General features: G+C 41.2%; 1 protein-coding gene across 2 annotated transcripts; it reads right to left on the minus strand.

The window, feature by feature from the left end:
• Positions 1-3,903: 3,903 nt before the first annotated feature.
• PTHLH (parathyroid hormone like hormone) lies at positions 3,904-18,532 on the minus strand. 2 transcript variants are annotated; one of them, XM_032159047.2, is made up of 6 exons: positions 18,322-18,532; positions 17,733-17,825; positions 15,832-16,074; positions 15,199-15,321; positions 9,146-9,568; positions 3,904-4,385 (listed from the first exon to the last, which is right to left on the minus strand). In XM_032159047.2, exons 4-6 carry the CDS (start codon positions 15,297-15,299, stop codon positions 4,376-4,378), a joined length of 534 nt encoding a protein of 177 aa, XP_032014938.1. In that variant the 5' UTR covers positions 15,300-15,321; positions 15,832-16,074; positions 17,733-17,825; positions 18,322-18,532; the 3' UTR covers positions 3,904-4,375. The 2 variants fall into 2 exon arrangements, with proteins under 2 accessions (XP_032014938.1, XP_032014939.1); XM_032159048.2 differs by lacking the exons at positions 15,832-16,074; positions 17,733-17,825; positions 18,322-18,532 and adding an exon at positions 15,486-15,781.
• Positions 18,533-22,044: the final 3,512 nt, after the last annotated feature.

Below are 22,044 nucleotides of genomic sequence, written 5' to 3' on the forward strand. Positions count from 1 at the left end.
GTTCTCTAAGCTTCTTGTTATCGGAATAAGAGAAGGGCGTGCCGTGGGAATCTGAAATGCTCAAAACTCAGATCCATCTCCTATTTCCAGCAGATTTTTGGGGTATGACTCTGCTTTTCAGTTGTTTAATACAGAAACTGAAAGAACTTTTAAATTTTGTTCAACAAATATTTATTGAGCACCTGCTACGTACTGATATTGTTAATTAGTGTTGATGACATATATGGAATAAAACAAGGCTCCTGCCTTTAAAAGGTCACAAGATCACTAGGGAAGCAACATTGACAACGTGAAAGGAATAGTCTTTCTTTTAAGGAGTTAACCTCATGACACATGATAGTATAATTAAAGCAATACTCTTAGTCTTTGTACTCTTGGTAGCTACTGGTGTTTAATACTTTCCCTAAAATGTTCAATTGAGTTTTTAGGAGTAGTTCACCATATGGCAGCGTTTTGCTAAGTATATATAGAAGCTTTCATAATAGTCTTGTACCTAACACCTTCTGGGTTGTGACATGAAGGGATATGGCAAACATTTGTGCTTTGAATGTCTTTTACTCTTTATTTGAGGAAAGAGTGATGGCTCTGCTCTGCTAGGAACACTTCCTACCTGAAACTCTCAACAGAAGTGAGTGCTTTACAGAAGGTGAACACTCTGTGGACATAGTTTATATCTACAACTGGTCCTGTTTTCCATGGGCTTTGTGGCCAAAGTGGGGAAAATTGCAGTTAAACTGTAAGATACTCTAATATTAAATTCTAGATTATCCTACCCAGTGATGGTGTAAGTATCCCAGAATTTCTTACAAAAGGCCATAACTTGAGTTCTTTAAGTACGTGGAGATTATCTATCAAGCCATATTTCAGTATTTATTTGATGAATTGATCAGACAATAAAATTGAAGTAATACCTTCTTGTTATTGTTGGGTTCATTACATAGTATATTAAAGAGAGCATTTGGAATTTTAAAAAGATTGATTTGACTCCTTTTGTCCTTGTACTAAGAATAGATGATGAAAAATTAAAACTAAATTTTTAGCCATCATGGTTATAGTTATACTTTCTCCCAAGAAAACCTTCAGTTTCTTCATCTTTTTCAGACTGACCCGGCCTGCATTCCAAACTAATTTTTGTAACAAGGAAGGGAGATGTCAATATTGACTTTAAATATTTTCAGGACCAATAATGTCAACACTGATTTTGGTTCATAACTTATGTAGCTCTAAATATGTTAGTTGTATTATAAGCACATGCTTTAAAATGCACTTGTTTTACAATGATGGCTACGAAAACACAGAGGAAAGGAACAGGACCTTCACGCATAAGTGTCACTGCCTATCTTTTGGAGGTGACCTCTATAATACCCATAAATACCAAATTTCTATCTGAATAGAATATGAGAAAGATAGTGGTATGTTAGCAGATTAAGTTTTATTTTCTTAATGCCAGAATATTTAGTCCAACTTGCCTTTGTGTAAATTGTTACTGTTTTATAAACAGTACTTAAGTCAAAGATAAGCTAGATTTACTGAGTGTAATTTGCTAGGAGTTTATTTACATTAAAATACTTATTATCTTAAACTACATATTTCAATTTTTCTTTCATATAAAATGACTCTTTTACCCAAATATTTTTGCCTCCTTCATCTCCTGACTCCATCCCTTATCCTATGAGTTTACTCTTTATCACTGCCAGAGGACCCAGGGTATGACTAAGGGCAGTAATGGCATTAATAATGCTTTGGTAATAATTGATAACTATAAATCCCCAAGTTCCCTCTTCCTCCTTTCCTTTTCCTCCTTTCCTTTTCAGGAACAGGCTACTTGTGAAGCAAAACTTAAAGATGGTATACACTTAAAGGTGAATCTCATGCTTTCTTGCCTTGATAACTAAGTATTTATCAAGCTAGTGTTAGAAAAACGTATTTTTCATTTGAACAACTTGATTTGGTGCGATGCCACTTAAGATGTAGAGTTTCAAAACTGCTTCATGGAGTTATGCTTGCATTTTATTAAGTCTTATTGCATTGGCTTTAAACTTCTAAAGATTGCTTAGTTGTAAAACCATTTCCAACAAATTTTTAAGTGAAGCTAAGCACAAGTTTCCTTATTTGCCCGCTAATGTAGGTTTAAAATTTATTTAAAAAAAATAGCCATATAAGTCCTATTTTGAAGACTATGGAATCTAAGTGAAAGTACAAATTCAATCTTAGAACAGTCCTCCCAGAAACATAATTCTACTCACACTCAGTTCATACTCATCTCTCCTTATGTGTTTTTTCCCCTTTTCTAGCTATCTATAGGATTTTGGATCATTTCAGCGTTTAGTTCTTTCATGTATATGTATGGAATAATCTACCCACTGGAGTAAAAGGCTCTTAAAGGCATTTTACTTCTTGTGCACACCTGAAACATCTAATAGACATCTAACAGGATATGGGCACTAATAGAATACTTCCTCAATATGTGCTTGCTTGATTCATAGGTTTTTTGTTCTGTTTTTCACTAAGCTGCAGATGGCAAAGAAAACATATCTGTAGAAGGAAATGTGTTCATGTTTTCATCTGAACATAATGGTAGGAACCACTAGGAGAATATTCAAAAGTCAGAAAATAACAGATGCTGGTGAGGTTGTGGAGAAAAAGGAACATTTATACACTGTTGGTGGGGGTGTTAATTAGATTAGCCACTGTGGAAGAGAGTTAGGCAGTTCCTCAAAGACCTAAAGACTGAAATACCACTCAAACCAGCAATCCCATTACTGTGTATATACCCAAAGGAATACACATTGTTCTGTTATAAAGACACATGCACGAGTATGTTTGTTGCAGCACTATTGACAACAGCAAAGACATGGAATCAGCCTAAATGCCCATTAATGATAGACTGGATAAAGAAAATGTGGTCCATATACACCATGGAATATTATGTGACCATAAAAAAGAATGAGATACTGTCCTTTGCGGGGACATGGATGGAGCTGGAGGCCATATACTTAGAAACTAACACAGGAACAGAAAACCAAATACCACATGTTTTCACTTATAAGCGGGAGCTAAATGATGAGAACACATGGACACATAGAGGGGAACAATACACACTGAGGCCTATTGGATAGTGGAGGGTGGAAGGAGGGAGAGGATTAGGAAAAATAACTAATGGATACTAGGCTTAATACCTGGGTGATGAAATAATTGGCACAACAAACCCCCATGACATGTGTTTACCTCTGTAACAAACCTTGCATGTGCACTTGAACTTAAAAGTTAAAAAAAAGATACAAAATAGATTCCACTTGGCATCACAACCAAGCTGTTTGCAACTAGAATTCCAGGACCTGTGATACCACGGGAAAGCAATGCTCACCTTTGAGAGCTTTTTGAGCAGTTACTTATTTCCCAAACTTGAGTCTTTCTCCTTTCCGTTAGGAACCTTAATAGGCAGTATTCTCAAGCAGCTCTTTTATGCTTAATATGGTTGTTACTAGTAAGAGCAAAATCTCTTAAATTACACTTTACATTGGTTAAAATTACCCATGGCCTTACAGTCTCTGACTGGCCTCTTTCCCTTTTTTCCAGCTCTGGCCAACCCTCTGGACTTAATGTCTTTAATCCTTTCTCCTGATTTCTTTCTGCTGCTTTTCTGCCCACTCCTGTCTGAACTTCACATTGAATGTACTTTATAAAATGACATCTAGATAGTTCAGCCATGCTGTTGACTTGAACTGAAATATTGGACACAATACATTTTAAGTTGTTTTTAACTGAAAGGTAATGTAGAATTTTTGGAATGTGTACCAACATAAACATATTATGTTTAAGATTGTATTCAAATCGCTTTTTAAAAAAACATATCATGTTCCTTCTACTAAAAATCTTAAAGGATGGAATTCACTCTCTGAGTCATGATGTAATTAGATTATATTTTATTAGACATTCTTTACAAATTTAAAATACTGCTATTTTTACATGCACAGAGGAAAATCAGTTTGGATAATTATATTTAGGCATTCATTAAAATCAACCACAAAATAGAGACACTTCATTGTGTCATTTATCAACATACTTGATATGTATATCTAAAGTGCATTATGTTACAAAAAATATAGAAATTCAGCAGCACCAAGATACATTTACAAAATAAATACATCAATGGACAAAATAAATTATGGTAAATGTGATAATAATAATTGGATTAGCCTTGGCAAAAAAAAAATATTCACAATGACCAATGTGCAGTTTCATAGAGCAATGGGGAGAGTTTTATTCCAATGCATTTACAGTATTTACAGACAATAAATATTTCTAATACTTTCCATATGTTCACTATTACAGAATCCTGCAATATGTCCTTGGAAGGTCTCTGCTGAAAATTTCAATGCCTCCTGCAAAAAGAAGGAAGAGAAAGAAAAGGAGAAATCAGGTTAGTTTTCTTTACAAATGAAAACATAGAATGTAAAGGATATAAGCTAAGGAATACAAAATCACAGTGGAAAGAGATTCAGGGAACTTCTTGTAAATATCTCCTACAAGAGGTACCTGTGGGATCCACCCGGATCTCCATAACCTCTGTTACAGGCAGGGTCTTCAGACCGACTTAGCCCATATGTGCGGAAAGGAAAAGGGCCTGCATTTCCAATCATGCTGTCAGAAAAAAGGAGACCGTGGAAAAATTTTCCAAGACTGCCAGCTGGCAAGTTTGGGAAGAGAAGGGACAAATTTGAGAACTTGGAAATGAGGTTATGTTGGACCATCCATCATCAAATACAATTCACTTGGAGGTTTATTCCCCAGTGACACCTGAATTAGGCAATCCAAAGCTTGTTTATTTTGTTCAGGTGCTCATTTGGACAATCTCTCACAACATAGTGGGCTGTGGTGAGGATAGTGGAAGTGTGGACTTTGGTAACAATTGGAAGGATGTGTAGTTAAATAGAGCTGATGGTATAATGATATCCATCTTAGTTGATATGATATTTGGCATTTCTTTAGCTGTCTTTAAACACTAATGAATGAAACTATTATTGGATTTTATAATAGTTTTCAAAGCCAAAACTAAAATAGAATCATTTGTCTCTCACTCTGTTGGTTTTTGAATGGATTTTTCTGTTAGCATTGGGAAAGTCTACTGTAAATGCGGGAATAATTAAGAATAAATTAATTTAAAAGTATAAAATATCAGTATTTCATATCACCATGTCTGTTTTATTATTCTGAAGTTACTACTTGGAACTGACACCTTTTCTAATCTATCTAAATACTGTAATGAGTGTATTTTAAGATGGGTTAGTGGAGTTTTCTTTGCTTTTCTGTCTCCCTTTCTCTTCTCTTTGTGTGGTCTATGTATTCGTTCCCAAGGAAACAACTATAGAATGGAATTTGATTGGCTATGTCATTGAATTAACAGTTAGAGTTGTGGCACAGTTTTACATGGCAGACATATATGGGTGTAAGACCTACAAAGCAGCATATTCTTAACAATTTTGGGGTTTTCTATGCTGCTCACAGAAAAAGCAAATTGAGCATTTAAAGTGTTTTAATGTTTTAGGTTACTGATCTCTTCACCAATGGTTTTGGTGGGAATGTTAAAATTGCTCCCAACTGCAAAGAAAAGAAGAGTTTAAGATTAAAATTTTAATTGGTGGATGGATGTGGATAGATGATATGAATAAAGCCAAAAAGATGACCTCAAAACACAATAATCTGCATTCTTTACTGATTTTTAAATGTGTTTGTACTAAATGGTATTTTGTGAATTGAGTTTAAGAATAACACAAAGAGGGAAGGAAGAGGATTTTTAACAATTATTTCCTCAGAAAGAAAGAAAGAAAAAGAAGTAAGTTAAAGGACCAAGGAAAAATCTTCTATGTATCTCACCCTGCACAGATGTTTGCTCATTCTCCTTTCTTTTGATTTCTCCTTTAACAGAGGCATGTATTGGAATAGCCAAGTAAAACACCTAACATGATCTAAAAGTGTATGTGTATGTTTACTATATGTGTGTGCATATGACAGCATTTTACAGTCCTAGCTCTTTTTACTATGGACTTTTAATATTTTTCTAAATCAGTGTTTTCCAAGGCAAAAATGATATGATTTCTAGCAAATGAGTCCCACTGTATCTGGATATCACATTTGAAGCACTGAAAATTCTAAAATATAATTCCCGCAATTTAAAGCTATATATTTTTCACTGAATGGTTCATGTGGGAGGAAAATAGACAATTTTACCTCAGTAGTTTGTTCTAAAAGAATGCTGTATTATTGGCTGGTGTGGTGGCTCACACCTGTAATCCCAGCACATTGGGGTAGGTGGATCACCTGAGGTCAGGAGTTCAAGACCAGCCTAGCCAACATGGCAAAACCTCATCTCTACTAAAAATACAAAAATTAGCCAGGCATGGTGGCGGGTGCCTGCAATCCCAGCTACTCAGGAAGTTGAGGCAGGAGAATCTCTTGAACCAAGGAGGTGTAGGTTGTAGTGAGCCGAGATTTCACCATCTCACTCCAGCCTGGGCAACAGAGCAAGACTCTGTCTCAAAAAAAAAAAAAAAAAAGAATATTGTTTTTCAAAATATTGTATGTATTATAATCAAGTTCATGCTTGCCATATCATCAGACATCTTGGTTCACCATGTAATAATGCAAAAAGACTAAGGAGGGGACATTAATAAAAGACTTATCACTTATAAAACTTTAGGTATTCTGAAAAGATTTAATCTGGATTACAAAACTTGCATGGCCCCATACATTCTCATCAATACACTCCTAAACTTCCTCACTCTTCCCTGAACCTCTGTTGGATTGTGTTGGGAGAGTGCCAACATTTGGCTGCCAAACAGTTCTTTCCATGAATGTCCCTCACAAACAGGGAAGAGAAAGGAAAAGCAGAAACCTCCTATTTCTTTCAGCCCTAGGTCTGGATTTGATTAGGCCACTGCCTAATTTTCACTAGACCTACTTTAACTTAGGGGTAGTTCCAGGCATAAGAATTGACGAGTGTTAATTTTCATCAATTCTCCAGATACTTAAAGAACATTGCAAATTTGAAATAAATAAAATCCATTAAAAGTTACTTATACCTCTGTTTTTATAACTCATATATATATATATATATATATATATATATACTTTTTGCCTCATAGAAACATACCCCCCTAGATAGATAGACAGATATAAATAGATAGATGATCGATAGGTAGATGGTACAATCAGAACTAGGTCTAAAAACATCAAAATAATATGTTGCAACTTATTGAATGTTTACTATATACATATATGTTTATATATATATGTTTATATATATGACGTGTTTATATATATGAGACAATGGATAAAAATAGGTTTTGGCAATAAAGTAGGGTCCTTACATTAGTTATAAATATATACAGTTAGGATCCTATCTTAAAATACACTAAATATGTGCAGTAAGCCAGAATTTATAGGGTTTTGTTACCCTTTAGAGATCCATTAGTTGTTTGCAGGATAGGTCATTCACTGTGCTAAAGATTTTTCTAGTGCCACTGCCCATTGATTACTGAAGCTGTACTACTTATCCCATATGACTGCTATTTTATGTGCTATTTAATGACGGCTTAAAGAGAGAAATAATGGTGAATAGGTTCAAGGTCCCCTTTGAAACATTATCCTATAATCCTATCTGTAGCAGAGTCAAAGGAAATGACTAAAGAAGTAACAGGGGACTCTTTAAATAATGAGATCACTAGTTGCATATGATGTGTTCTTCTGTTGTTTGCCTTTTTTTTTTTTCAACCCCCACAGAAGTACTGTACTGAAAAGTGAAAAGAAAAAAAAAATCATTTCAATGGAAATGCATGGATAAAGAAGCAGGGCAAACATAGCACTGGTCTACATGTCAGAAAACAGGGAGATAAATCCAGCTCTGGGGCCACCTATTTCAATTCCAAGGACTACTCAGGTCTTTTAGCCGTGGAATTCCTTGGCTTTCTATTTTATAAAATGGGATTAATATTTGCCCCACTTTTTGCCTCATAGAAACATACCCCCCTAGATAGATAGATATAAATAGATAGATTATAGATTATAGATATGTAGATGGTACAATCAGAACTAGTTCCAAAAACACCAAAATAATATGTTGCAATTTATTGAGTGTTTACTATATGACAGATACTTAGTCCACATATAATCTCATTTAGTTGACACCAAACTCTATGAGGTTGGTACAATTATTATCTTCATTTCATAGAAGATGTAAGTGAGTCTTAGAAAGGCAGAGTAACTTGCCCTAGGTTGTGAACTTAAATAAATTCAGACCCAAGACTTGGCCCTAAGTTATTTAATCCCAAAGTCTAGGAGTGTCATTATTACCTAAATCTGTGAGCTAAGGATAAACAAGCCACATAAATGTGAAGTTTTATTTTTCCTATGGCATTACCCTAGAAAAATTATTTCATCTTGCCAGTGAGCAAAGAGATACATGAGAAAAACCTAGATCCTTGTAAGTTAATACTTAAACATTTTCAGAAACCATTTATTTTGTATGAGCTGGTAGAAACCAGAGTTAAATTTAATTAAACAAATTTAAAGCATGTGTTTAAAACATAATTTAAGTTCTTTACATTAAAATAAATTTGAGATTTAATTAAATACATTAATTAAATAAAAAGTGTGAATGGCTCAGAATCGTTTATGACATGATGCTCTTCTGCAGTGTTTGTAGATAATATCAAATGCTTCTATATTCTCCCTTGAAGTGAAAGAACGTAAGAAATGAAAAACACTGAAGAAAGTTTGCCCAGATGTGAGAGTAAGGGGAAGAAACATACTTCTCCAGCAAATTATGAAGATGGTCACTAGCTTCGGAAGCTTGAATATGAAATTATTTGGTAGAGTGGTAAAGGATTGATGTTGGGTGACGGTGGAGAAAGAGGAATGGGCTCTAAAGCCTCTCTATGGTGCTGGAGGATAGGGGTGTGTGTGGTAGGGGGGTACTGCTTTAAGGCAGACAATATTCTGACTTATTCTCTATCAATTGCTACACAATTGATAGAGATACATAAAGGGAGAAAATTCTAGGTTTGTCCAAGCCAAGGCAGAAGGGAGGCTCCAAAACCCAGCTGAGAGCACCCCGCTGAGGCTACGGGCCAGAGAAGCCTGTTACCGTGAATCGAGCTCCAGCGACGTTGTGGAGGTGTCAGACAGGTGGTCCCCTTCTAGCCCACTCCCAGTCACTCCAGAGTCTAACCAGGCAGAGCGAGTTCGCCGTTTTTTCTTTTCCTGCTCCTTGCGTTTCCCGGGCTTGCCTTTCTTTTTCTTCCCGGGTGTCTTGAGCGGCTGCTCTTTGTATGTCTCCACCTTGTTGGTTTCCTGAGTTAGGTATCTGCCCTCATCATCAGACCCAAATCGGACGGGGTGGTTCTTTGTGTTGGGAGAGGGCTTGGAGTTAGGGGACACCTCCGAGGTAGCTCTGATTTCAGCTGTGTGGATTTCTGCGATCAGATGGTGAAGGAAGAATCGTCGCCGTAAATCTTGGATGGACTTCCCCTTGTCATGGAGGAGCTGATGTTCAGACACAGCTCTTTTGCTTTGAAAGAAAATATTAGAGGGGAAGAAAACAGTTAAATTTTAGTTGTTGATAGAGACAACAAAGACATGAGTAAATCTCTTGAGTTTTCTAGTTGGTCCACCGTGAGACACAAGCTAGATGGGTAGCAAGCTCATTGCGCAGGGAAGGGTAACCAGTGGGAAGGAAAGAGCTGGCAGTTGGAAGGCTCCAGCTCCTGGTCCCAGTTCCTCCACTCACTACGTTGTGACCTTGGTGGGAACATGAACATTCTTGGGCCTCATGGGCTTCAACTGTTTAAAAGGAAGGGGTCAGAGACAGTGATTTCTATACTTCCTTCCCGGTTTAAAACACTATGATTCAGTCATGATCAGAAATAGACAGAAACCACGGAGTATCTCTTCACATTTTTCAGAGTTCTGCTGAGAAAATAAATCTAGAAGTCCCAGCCTGGGAAATAAAAGGCAGCTGCTTTTACCTGAGTATTCTCTCTCTCTCTCTCTCACACACACACACACACACACACGCACACACACACACGCCCCATTAAGAAAATAATAATATTGAATCTCAAAGAACAGCAAGGCATAAGAGTAAAAACAAACAAAGGCTGAAGGAGAAGTGAGCAGTGAAGCCTGTCTAGGAAACCATCTGACTCACAGACTGAACGTTAACATTTTAGACTACTGGCTACCAAGAACATATATTTGAAGGCCAATCGTCAGAGAGAGAGAGAGAGAGAGGAGAGAGAGGGAGAAAGAGAGGGAGAGTATGTGTATTTTTCTGTAAAGTAGTGGGTGGTCTCCTTAAAATGGGTTTCTTTGTGTGCTTAAATGAGCTCATTCTATTTCTTCTGTGCTTCATGTTTTTTTTTTTTTTAATTTAGAACTTCAGAGAGTATGATCCTTACTACTTAGTTGAGAAGTTCACTTTTCTACTTGCTGTCTTTGTCTTAAAATTCTCTAGGAAAAAATATAAAGGATTTTTCTATTTAAATGACACTCTAATGAAAATATCGTGAGAAAGAATAAACTAATTCTCTATCAATCCTTTTAGATAACGTCCAAACTCTTGCTTAAATGTCCATTGTGTATTCTTTTATTATTTTGTGTATATTATTAACCATATTTAAGGACTGCATCTATTAATCAGTCATATCATGCCTGCTTCAACTCTGCATTAACTCCAATTTCTACCATTGGAATAGTCCTCCAAACTGGCCCATCCTCAAAAGCATCTCAAAGTGTTTCCAGGGCTACATCTCATATACTGTTACTTCCCTGAAACAGTGGTGTCTGGGTCCTTTGTTGCCTTTGTTGGTGCAATGTCTTTAACTCCTCAGAGAAATATGGCAATCATAAATAGCATTATTACTGCCCCCATTGTATTCATGGGGAAAGTGAGATGCAGAGAGGTTAAATCACTTGCCCTAGTCTACACAATGAGAACTGGCAGAGCCAGGGCTCCAAAAACTAGGTCTTCTGATTCTAAAGCCAAGACTGCCTTTTCAATTTCCTCAACCCTTTCTCCTGCCTAAGCGGAAGCTGAAGCTGAAGTCCCAGCCTGTTCCTGTGTCGAGGGAACACAGTAAGGAGAGTACAGGGTATATGCATGGGGCAGAGAGTAATAAGCCACCACAATAATGGGCAGATTGGACAGAAATGTAACAGTTTCCTTGAAGATCAAGCCTATTGCCCCAAAAGTTCATTTTCATCATCAAAATTAGGAACTATAAGAGTTTGGATTATCACTGGATGAATGAGTCAAAGAAAAGAGTAAGAGATGAAAATACAGTCATCATTTCTCTGGCCCTTCTAGCTAGAATGTCAGCTACCTTCTAGTATTTTAGTGTGTGGACTGACTTGAAGCCATGTAGCTCATTCAAAAAAGACATGACTTAATGGAAAGGAATTTAACAGGAGCCTGGTTTAAATGAGGCATGAAGTAGTCTCTCTTTCTTTTAGAGGGTGCCACATGTGACTAGATTAAAATTCACTTACTCTGTGGCAATAGTTAGTATTCTGGAAACTTTTAAGAATCTACAAGTTTGAGGCTTTGGTACAAGGTATTTATATCCTTTAATAACATTTATAAAATAATAGGACAGATATAATTGCATATTTCATAAGCACTACAGTTTAATAAGTATCTTTTAGCAAAATGTCACATTAAAAAGAAGTTCTTAACCACTGATAATTTATAGTATTGGGGGCTTTTATTTCTTTCTCTGTTCCTGGCAGAAGCCCTCCTCTTCTGTATTGCTCTCCAAATGGATAAAGTGTAGCCTATTTTAGCTTAACTTGAGGCCAAAACTTTTAATGGTTGGTCTATTCTAATTAAGCCACCATTGCTCATGCCCCTTCTCATGGGCATATGTGCTTGTCATCTTGGCCAGCCTGTCAACTGTGAGTCACAGTGCCTTCCTAACTCAGGCTGCATTTTCCCAGGATAGTTCTCTTGGGAAATGCAGTGATCATTCTATCCTTCTATTTTATAAAAAGCCTACAATATGGCACAGCTCTGTTCAATTTAAAATAGTACATTGCTTATGAGGGACAAAGCTTTTCATCTGCCTTTTGGGGGAAACTGTTAGTATTTTGGAAAACACAAGTTTTCTTAAATGCTAAATTGGAAATGCTGTTAGACACTTAGTATTTCAAAAACTTCTGCAATAAAGTATCGTGAAGAATGAATCTCTCACTAGGCAGTTGCATTAGAGGATCAGGAATATAATGGCATCAGTATAAACTAGGTATACAGAGGTAGTGAGTAATAAATTCAAATTAAGGACGTTTTCAATTTAGATAACTCTGAAATATTTAAGTTGTAAATATGGCCTCAATAATAGTCTTTTACTCAATTTGTCTGTAAACATTACATAGCACTATGGTTCACATGACACTTACACACCTAAGCTCTAAAATGGAAAAATAGGTATGTTATGTATCATGTTCTTCTTTGATTATTGTAAAAAAAAATTACAAAATTTGGGGGAAATGCTTATCACAGATAACTCAAATTCAGCCAAAACATAGTTCTTCTCCTTTAAAAAAAAAAAAAAATCAGTCCAAGGGAGTTTTTAGGGAAGAAGCTTAAATTTCTAAGGAACTATCAAGGAACAGAGGGCATAAAAACAGTGATGGAAATTCCCTTTCCAGCACAGGAAGAAGCAGTATGCTTGTACTGATGCTAGGCTTCTAAGGACGGACTCTGTGTTTGAGAAGAAAAGTTCTGTGGTACACGCAAGAGACAGGGTTAGGGTGTTAGAGTTAAGATGACTCACAAGAAGGTCCTTCCAACCCAAATGACTCAGTAGAAAGTTACGCTTTTCATTAAGTGGAATAGACCCAGTCTGGCTCCCAAGCAAATCAGCCAGTGATGTTTTAGGTTTCTGAATCTGCTGGAGTTCCCTCTCTAACTTAAACATAGAGATAGCCACCTGCCAAAAGCCTTGTTCATCTGCACAAGAACATCCATAGGCCTCACTTTCCAGCATCCAACTTGATCATGCTCTAGCTCCATTAATTAAAATCTTTGGGATTAACAGATCAAAAAGACTCACAATTTGTAACTGCCTCCTTTGCATGGTTTAGGAAGTCTTATTGTTATAGTAATTTCCTCTCCCTTAAAAGTTAGCATCTAGTTAAAAAAAACATCTATACTTCTAAAGCAGTTCCCTAATACTTGGTGTAAAAAGTGGGGAGTAATATGGTTTGATTATATTTTAAAATTTCTTTCAAGAAACTAGCTTGATTTAGCATAATGGTAGACTTATGTTTTGTCTAGCACACAAAATTTACTGTTACTTGGCAGCAAGACAAAAATAATGACTTGTTTTTAAAAACTGCATTTGGCTATAATAATTTGATGAAACATCTTCATCTACTGATGATTTCAGCCTCCATGAAAAACCATGCCTGTAATGTGATGATCTATTACCCATTAACTAAGAGAATGTTTTGTGGTAGTTTTATAACCATCGGCTGAGTGTGAGTGTTTAACTACAATATTATATTTCACCCACAAACAAAACTATAACAGTTGCTGGCTGCTAAATGGTTTCTGATGTGTGTTTTGTAAGGTGCAACAAAGAAAGAGTTAAAAATAGCCTTTAGGACAACTTAGCAGTATTTTTATGCCATAGTTGTGTATGTAATCATGACTCATTTGCTGTTTCTCAAAAGAGAAAACAGGTATTTCTTAAGCAACTTTAAAGAAAAAATTGGCTTTGTTCCAAGGTAGTATCTCTTAGCCAAATAAATACAGTATTTAAGTGTGCTTTTAAAAATTCAGTCTTCATTTCTATTTATGTATAAATTTTAAATTATTGAATTTAACACAAGTTTCCAAATGAGCAAAAAGTCTGAAGACAATTTTCAGAAATATCGGTAAAACGTTGATCTGAAGAATACAATGCAGCTTTATCTTCGGTATAATGTTCTACACAATTTGCCTTAGGAGATTCATAATAGATTTTCATTTTGATGCCAAGGTTCAGACATGTCTAAAGTAATTTCATTTAAGGGTTTTCTTCTCATAATAATAGACCACGAGCATGTATAAAACAGTTGCCTTTTTGTACACCCTCAGGAATTTACAAGGAAGCATCATAAACCTGACTGTAAATATTAGATACTGCTATTTTTATTGTTAGTGTAAAAAGTTGCCTTAATTCCTTCTCCAGAGTCAAACTCATCTCAGTTCTTGAACTTTATAGTTTTCCCATTCTGAACACTGAGTCTGCAGTTTAAAGATCATCCAAACATGATGTTATACACATTACTGAACGGCTAGGTCCAACAGATTATTAAGCTCATGTTACTCTATCACTCTTCCAAGTTTTCAGTCACACGACATAGTGATATTTCTCTGGTGTGCTTGGATGTATGATTATTTCAAAGTTGAAGTTATCATTAAAAGAATCACCAAGTGAGAATGTCAAAATACAAGTTTTCAGTCTACAATGCAAATATTTGACTCCAGATTAAAGAACTGTTAGCAATAACTCCAAGAAAAAAAAAGTTTCCACACCTAAAATTCATTTTGGAATCAAGCACTCTAGCGTTCCTGAACTGTATCAATACTAACATTGGAGTCGTGCCTCTGCAAAGTTGTTACTACTTCATTATATAATATGCTTTCATTATGTAATGTGGTCCTGTTTTATATGCTTAAAATTATGTCATTCATAATAAAATTAGATGTACAGCTTTTGCTTTTTCACACGCAAACCGCCACCACATTCAGTATGTATACAAGCCCGCAGGCCATACGTCCCCCGGACCGCTCAGCTTCCTCCGAGTTTCAGAAGCTTCCTGGGTCCTGACAATAACCACCACCCCCCACCTTTTTTTTTTTTTTTTCCACTAGAGGCAGAGGATCTTTCCCTAGAAGGATTCTGTGAAACGCTCCATCTTAGGGAAACACACATAAAATCTGTCTCTTGCCTGTCTCCCCTTGAAGATCAACCAGATCTCCCGCCAGGTTTGAGGACCCGGGCTCAGGCCCCGGCAGGTATCCGGCTTGGTCACTCTCCCTAACCCGGGCGAGGAGCATCGGTGACCGCTGCAAGCCCTCGGCAGCATCCCAGCTTGGCAGCCCCTCCCCCTGGCCTCCCCAACCCGGCGCCCTGGGGAGGATGGGGCACTTACAGGCGGCGGCTGAGCCCCTCCACCGAGCGCCCGCAGGAGGGCACCGCGTAGCTCAGCAGGAACACCGCGACGCTCCACTGCTGAACCAGTCTCCGCTGCATCGTCTCCGCTCGCGCTCGGGACCTGCAACAGAAGGGAATGGGACCCGAGTGTCAGTCTGGACTCTCCATCTCCCCGCACTACTCCGCTCCCCCTTTTTAGCCCGCTCTCAAAAAGCCTCTTCAACATCAAGGGCATCTCCCAAGTTGAAAAGAAAAAAAATTTCTCACGAGCCTCTCAGCACTTACTTATTTAGCAACCGGCTACTCCAACTGTGCTTTCTCCAAACCACACAGCCCGAAAGAGCAAAAAGGGAAAAAAGAAACAAATCAGAGGCGCTTCCTCTGAAATAATAGCGAAAATGAAATGGTTTTATATATGCATCAATGATAAGTAGTGTGTTTACACGTCTCCCATAACAATGTCTAATTAATCTGGCCAGCAGTTCTCCTGGGTTCGTGGAACAGGGCTAACCGCCTCCTAAAAGAAGAAAGTTTCCCCCTCTGAAGTCAGCTTCTTTGCGAACCAGGCCCTTTCGTTCCAGAGCCACTTGTAGCGAAACCCACATATATATATACATAGCTGTCTGTCTACCTCCTCTGGTGGGCTGGTTGCTTCCGGAGAGTTGATTCCACACACCCTGAGAACAAGTTTCAAGTGCGCGTGTCGTCGATCAGGAGGGCCAGGTGGTGGCGAGGGCGGGTCGTTAGTGGCAGCCGGAGCGGCAGGGCGGCGGCAGCCCCGCTTCACGGGCGGGGAGACATGCTGGCCGGGCGGCGCAGGTTGGAGGCGAGTTGAAAACCGAGCGGAGGAATGTTCGCACGCTCCGAGGCAAACCTGCCGGAGAAGTGAGCTAGTCGCAAAGAGGTGGCGCCCTAGGAACGCGCGCGGGGCCAGCGAGGGCGCGGGCGGGCGGGCGGGCGCGCGGGGGGTGGGGGCGGCGACGGGCGGCCCGAACGGGCCCCGCGCCGCCCGAGCTAGTGGAGGGGAGCCCCGAGCCAGGAATGAGCGGCGAGTGGCGGAGCTCCCCCCTCCCGCGCTGCCGACCCCGGAGCTGTCAGGAGCTCTGCCGAGCCCCACCACGGAGCCCGGGCCCTGTCGCGCCATCCCCGGGCCGGGGGCGTGGGCGCGGGCGCATCCGCTTGCTCTCTCCAGGCCCGGCCGGCTCCTGCCCGTGCGGCGGATCCGGGAGCCGAGATCCCCGAGGGCGTGCGGATGGCCCCGGGCAGCCGGCGGTCCCCGGCGCGCCGGGCTGGAAGAGCGGGCGCCAAGACCACCAGGGGCGGACCGACGAGGAGGAGGCCAAGGAGCTGGGCCGGGGACTGTGGGCGCCCGGGAGCCTGCGCGGAGAGGACGCGGGCTGTTGGCCTGTGAATTTAAGGAGCCCGAAGCTCGCCTGGCAGCTCCGGGCGATGCATGAGAACCTTCCTCCCTGGCCCATTCCCGGGATGAACTGAGTGGGGAGCATCGGCTAGAGTGAGGGAGATCTTTTGCTTAGAAGAGCAAAAACAGTTCCAGACTTCATATCTAAATTGCACTTTTTGCTGTTTCAGAACAGCTGGGAGACATCTGGAGCCGGTCCCAAAAAACCCGCGCACAGGAGAGATCCCCCTTTTGAATTGCAGAGGGGGACCGACACTCCTGGGGCACGCACACGGCCCTTTTCACCCATGGTCGGGAGTCTAACCCATCCTTTCTCTGATACCCTACCTGGTTGTCCCCTCCCCCTCAAAAGTCCCAGGTTACAGATTCTAGGAAGATTGTATCCGAGTCGCTGCAGCCAGCGGACAGACGCAGCGGAACTATGGTTGTGTGCTGCTCTGCCTGGGAGAAGCCACGGGAAAGCCGAGGTTCTTTCCAAAGTTAATGGGCGGGGAAGAAAGACTGCTCGGAATTACTGGGTAGTATCATCTAGGAAAGGATTGCAGCGGGAGTGGATACGCGCCCCAGGGCTCCTCTAACTTTTTGAAAAGAGCGCGAGTAACTGGGAACTATTCAAGGGATATTTGTCTTCTAGGCAATCCTGCTGGTAGGGTTCATTAGTTTCTAGAAGGCTAGTGTGATTTAGATTCTTGAGATGATTCAAGGAGTGTAGCCTTTATCAAGCCTGGCTTTCCGGGTGATGCTCCACATATTTTACCCAGGGTGGGAGAAATAGCACCCTCTCACCGAGACTCTCACTCATCGGGGCTTCCCACTGGTTCACTGCAGCTAGCTAGCAGTTAAAGTTTGCTCCTTAGGTTGGGTGGGGGGCATCTTTTCTTAGAAGCTCCTGCCTTCCTCAGTTGATTACTGTCAACCCCGTACCTTAAAAAACTCGGCTTCTTCTCACTAACAGAAAAAAAGCAAAACAAAAACAAAACACACACACGCACACACACACTCTCTCTCTCTGGGAATTTCCACAACTTCCCTTGAATATGTAAGGATTTCTAAATGTTAGACTTGTTCGGATAGTATGAAAGGGCAAAGTATCAGCACTCAGAAATGTCAACCTTTGAACCTCGAACACTTTCTGATTTATAAAATGAATCCTTCCAAAAAGATGCAGGAGCCCTAATGTAATCGTTAGATCTGAAGGGGGAAATCTGTTAAAAAAAAAAAAAAAAAAAGTAAATCACAATTGAGCCATTTAATACTTGCAAGTTGTTTAACATTGAAATGATAATATTTGCTTCCACAATAAAAAGTCCAAGTTACCTAGCCAAGTTTCAAACTATCCAGGCTTTAAAAAGTCAACCCTTCTCCCAATAGAAGGTTAAAACAAAAATCGGATTGAAATTATCAAATCACTTATGTTGTAAATAAATTCACTTTACTTTCAGAACATTATAAATTAAAGACTGGCATCAATAGACTGCTTTGATTTATGTTGCTTTTTCTACTAATTAAACAAAATTAACCCCCCACTCCTTCCCTCCTTTCTTTTTCCTCACACACTTTTCTGGTGTTAATGGCAAAACATCTATCAAATATTTTTAGAATTTCCTCTCCTCCACAAAAAGAGAAAATATAGACACAGGAAAAATAAATAGTCTTTATATACTTGGAATACCAAAGTTCCCTCCTAATTTATTACTTCACCTTTTCCTTGATTTACAATCTTCTCTCTGCTCTTCTGGCTGAAAGAGGGAAATCTTCTCAGCAGTCTTTTCCAGAAATATTTTTTGTTGTTCTTCAAAAAACATAAAATTAAGTCTTAAAATGGATTAAAAGCTTCTTGTAAGGAGACTTCTGTTCGCACTAAAGGCAATTATTAGAAAGCAGATACCTCTTCCAAGCTGCCCTGTTTCTTACTTTCAGTAGAAATTCTCCTCAATATATACCCAGGACCCTGACTTTTTGCCTGTTTTGGAAAGGATATTTTCTGACCTCATAATCTAGTTCCTAACATAACTGAGTAATCTCCATCATAATAATGCAGAGGATGCATGACTGCAAATGAGACACAGCAGGAGCACCCCCTACCACCCCCCCCACCCCCCCGACCACACACACACCTTTTTTCTAAGGCTTAGAAATAGAACAAGTGCCAATAGAAGCTAAATGTTTGCTTAGGCCTTGCTGTCATATAAATGCACCTTAGCAAATGGGAAGGCCTGCCTCTGGTCTGAAGTATTTCCATGTTTAGCATTATAAGATCTACACCTACACAAATGCCTAGCCCATGAGCACCAGGCTTCCATCTTCCCATCCCCAGTGGCAGTTTATTACAGTATATCCAATTTTAAAAGAGGTTGAAAAAATTTTAAATGTATTACTCTTAAATTCAGTTGAATACCCAGTTAATGTATATCTCCAGGGATTTTTCCTGTCATAGCTTAGAAAAAAGTAAACTAGCATTTATGCTTAGCTTCTTCATCCTTCTTTCTTCTTTCCTCCTTAACCCAAACAGCAAACAGATAATACATTATAAACGAATATGAATCTATAGCACTTTAAACAGTGCACCTAGGCTTGGGAATTCTCTTATTACCAGTAAGCATCCAGATTTAACATTTACCAATCTGTAGCTCCAAGCTCTATCTCCAAAATCCCCTGAAACCATGCAACTAAACTTATCCCATCTCTTCTCCAAACATTTTTCAATGTTTACAAAGAGAAGTTGCATAATCAGCTCAAGTAATGTTCTCATTGGATTCCATTAGAATGTGGCTCTCATCGCTTGCCTGGACTGAGACTTGAGAGGAGGCTATTGCCAGCTGACCTCAAGGTAGCGAAAAAGAAAAAAGATGTAATGCCTTCAAACCCCAAGTAACAATAGGAAAGGGTGTGTTTCTTTATTAAATCTTTTTGTAGTTAGGTGAGGATAAGACTTCTCCAGGAACAGGGCGGGCTGCTAACCTCTGGAGGAACTGCCTCAGGGAGGAGTGTATAGATATGCATCAGGCTGATGGGATCCTCCCATGGGAAAAGTGGGCCTCACACCCTTCCTCACCCTTCCCTACTTCCTGGGCAATGTTATTCTTTCCCCAAACTGGGGCAGGGGGCCCAGAGAGGAGGCAGTTTCCTGGGAGGAACCCAAACCAATGTGAGATGAGAAGGTCTTTAGGAAATGGGGGTCCCTGAGGACTGGTTCTTCAAGGTCAAGCACTTCAGCACCTCGCAAACCCCTGACAATTGAAACATATCTGAAGAGTCTTCTTCAGATGTGTGTGTGTGTGTGTGTGTGTGTGTGTGTGTGTGAATATGAATGTGCAGTGTCCCAGTCCTGATTTCCTGGACTGGTGCCAGCCAGCCAGATGCCTGCCCTTGGCTGGCCAAGTTTTTGGCTCCTGAAAGTAGGCAGCTCTGGACTTGTGCGAGACCACAGAGAGAGTTCCAAGCCCCACCTGGCTCAGGCGACAACCTCTCAACCTGAAGCCAATCTCCAGTGGTGTCACAGGGCCCTCCTGGCGGCAGCCCAGTTCCCCGCGTGAACCAAATGGTCGTTTCTTAAATTTTGAGCCGGGGCTGCCTAAAGGGTGCTGCCCCCGCAAGCATTTTACCTCCCTAACACCATTCTCTGCCCGTATCACACTGGCCAGCTCGAAGTCCCTTCCCAGGGCAGCACCCGGACTGAGATGTCTAAACTCTCCGGCAGGAAGGATACCTATCCAGACACCCACACTGGATGTCCTGTCTGTTTGGCTTTGAGCTGGTCATTACGGTGTCTTTGGATCCTGCCTAACTTTTCTGTAATTTTTGTCAGAAATAAAGCTTCAGGAGAGCAAACGTTGAGTCATGCGCTCCTTCTCTGGAGTCTCCTGTCCTGGTGTTTGCGCTCCCACTGCAGTAAGGGAGGCCTGAGTCTCTTAGGGCAGGGGTCCAGGGTCTTGGGAGAGGCCTTAGGGCAAGGGGATGATCTTTTTCAGCCTCCCCTCCCCTCCTCCCACCCAGCGTCCTCATCCCTACCGCCTGCGATAGACTTGGGTCGCCCATTAAGAAGCTGATCCGCAGGGACGGGGCAGGATTGGCTCCTGGGGATCAGAGGCTCCATGGGAACTTCAGGGGTCTCGGAGCCCGTGAGTGGATCTAGCTACTGCTTCCCCTAGGTTCTCCTTGGGCTTCAGTCCCTAAGAGTCTGGACTCCGGACTGCCGCACAGAATCCTTGCCAGGAGCGGTATTATTGAGGCCTTTGCGTTCTGCCCCGCCCTGTCCCGTCGGCTTGGGTGCTTGGTTTCTAACCCGAGTATACTTGGAGTCCCCGGTCCTGCGCGCCCCCCTCCTCCCGGTAGAGCCCCGCATCTGGCTGCAGGTGAGGGAAAGCTTCGGGAACCCCGAGACCCAAGGACAGGGCCGGAGGGAGCGCGCGAACTTCCTCTGAGCAGGGCTCTCCCTCCCCTCCCCTCTCCCTCCAGGTCAATTTATGACTCAAACATGAGATAAGCCCTAGGCAGATGGTGACGCTGACTTCCCCGTGGGGGCGCGGGGAGAGAAGGGTGAGGCAGACGTACCCCCTCCCCGGCTTGGCCCTGTCCGGGGCCTCGTCGGGGTGTGGAGGGGTGACTCCCTTCCTCCGGGAGCCCCGACTCGCTCTCTCCCAGCGCGCCTCTCCTGCGCCTGTAAAGCTCGGCGCTGCCGGAGCCCCGGGACCCGTCTGTTTTATTTCACTTAACACGATCTGCAAAGCCAAGGCCGGGTGAGGTGCGGCGCGGGAGAGGAGAGGATATGAAGGGACGTGGAACGAAGTTCTGTCTGCCAACTCCCTCTGTCTGATTCTTGGAATCCGGTGGCACCTTAAAGGACGGAATTGAGGGCAAGGAGAAGATTATTAATCCCCGAAGTCCGCTCTGTCTATATATAACTGCTCAGTGGTTACAATTGGCGATCGTGGGGTGGGGGTTGGGGGTGTAGACCGTGGGCCGTGGAACACATGGCATCTCTCCAGGGCATAAAAATGAACCTAGCTGGTGGCTCCTATGGAGTTTGTAAATTGCGCGGAGCTGGCTGGGGGAAGCCAGTGAGCTGTCCATGGTGGTTAAGGCTCGTTGACGTGCGTGCTCGGGCTGTCCTGGCAAGGCACAGACCCCCTACCCCAGGGGCTGCAACGCCCCAGAGCCCCAGCCTGCCAGCGATCCAGCCGGTGTGCGCCCGACACGAGGCTGGATGTGTCTGTTTGCACAACTCCAGGACGCGCTCTTGCACAGAGGCCGAATTCCAGAGATAGACGGAAAAACCTCCCGATTCCAAATTGTGGGTTTCCTTTTAGTTCCTTCCTGAACGTGTCTTTCCCCACTCAGGCAACGTTTCACATGCGTTAAGAAACGTCCATCCATTTTAGTAGCCTCTCTCCTTTTCCTTTGCTAAGGTTCTGTTCTCTAAAG

This window comes from Hylobates moloch, unplaced genomic scaffold, assembly GCF_009828535.3.
Source record: "Hylobates moloch isolate HMO894 unplaced genomic scaffold, HMol_V3 SCAFFOLD_8, whole genome shotgun sequence".
NCBI lineage: Eukaryota > Metazoa > Chordata > Mammalia > Primates > Hylobatidae > Hylobates > Hylobates moloch.

What these genes read in the sequence shown, in the direction of transcription:
- PTHLH (XM_032159047.2), bottom strand. Translation starts at nt 15,299, where the DNA reads ATGCAGCGGAGACTGGTTCAGCAGTGGAGCGTCGCGGTGTTCCTGCTG. An exon ending in GAGGGGCTCAGCCGCCGCCT is followed by an intron (nt 9,569 to 15,198) that starts GTAAGTGCCCCA and finishes TTTCTTTCAAAG; the next exon opens with CAAAAGAGCTGTGTCTGAAC.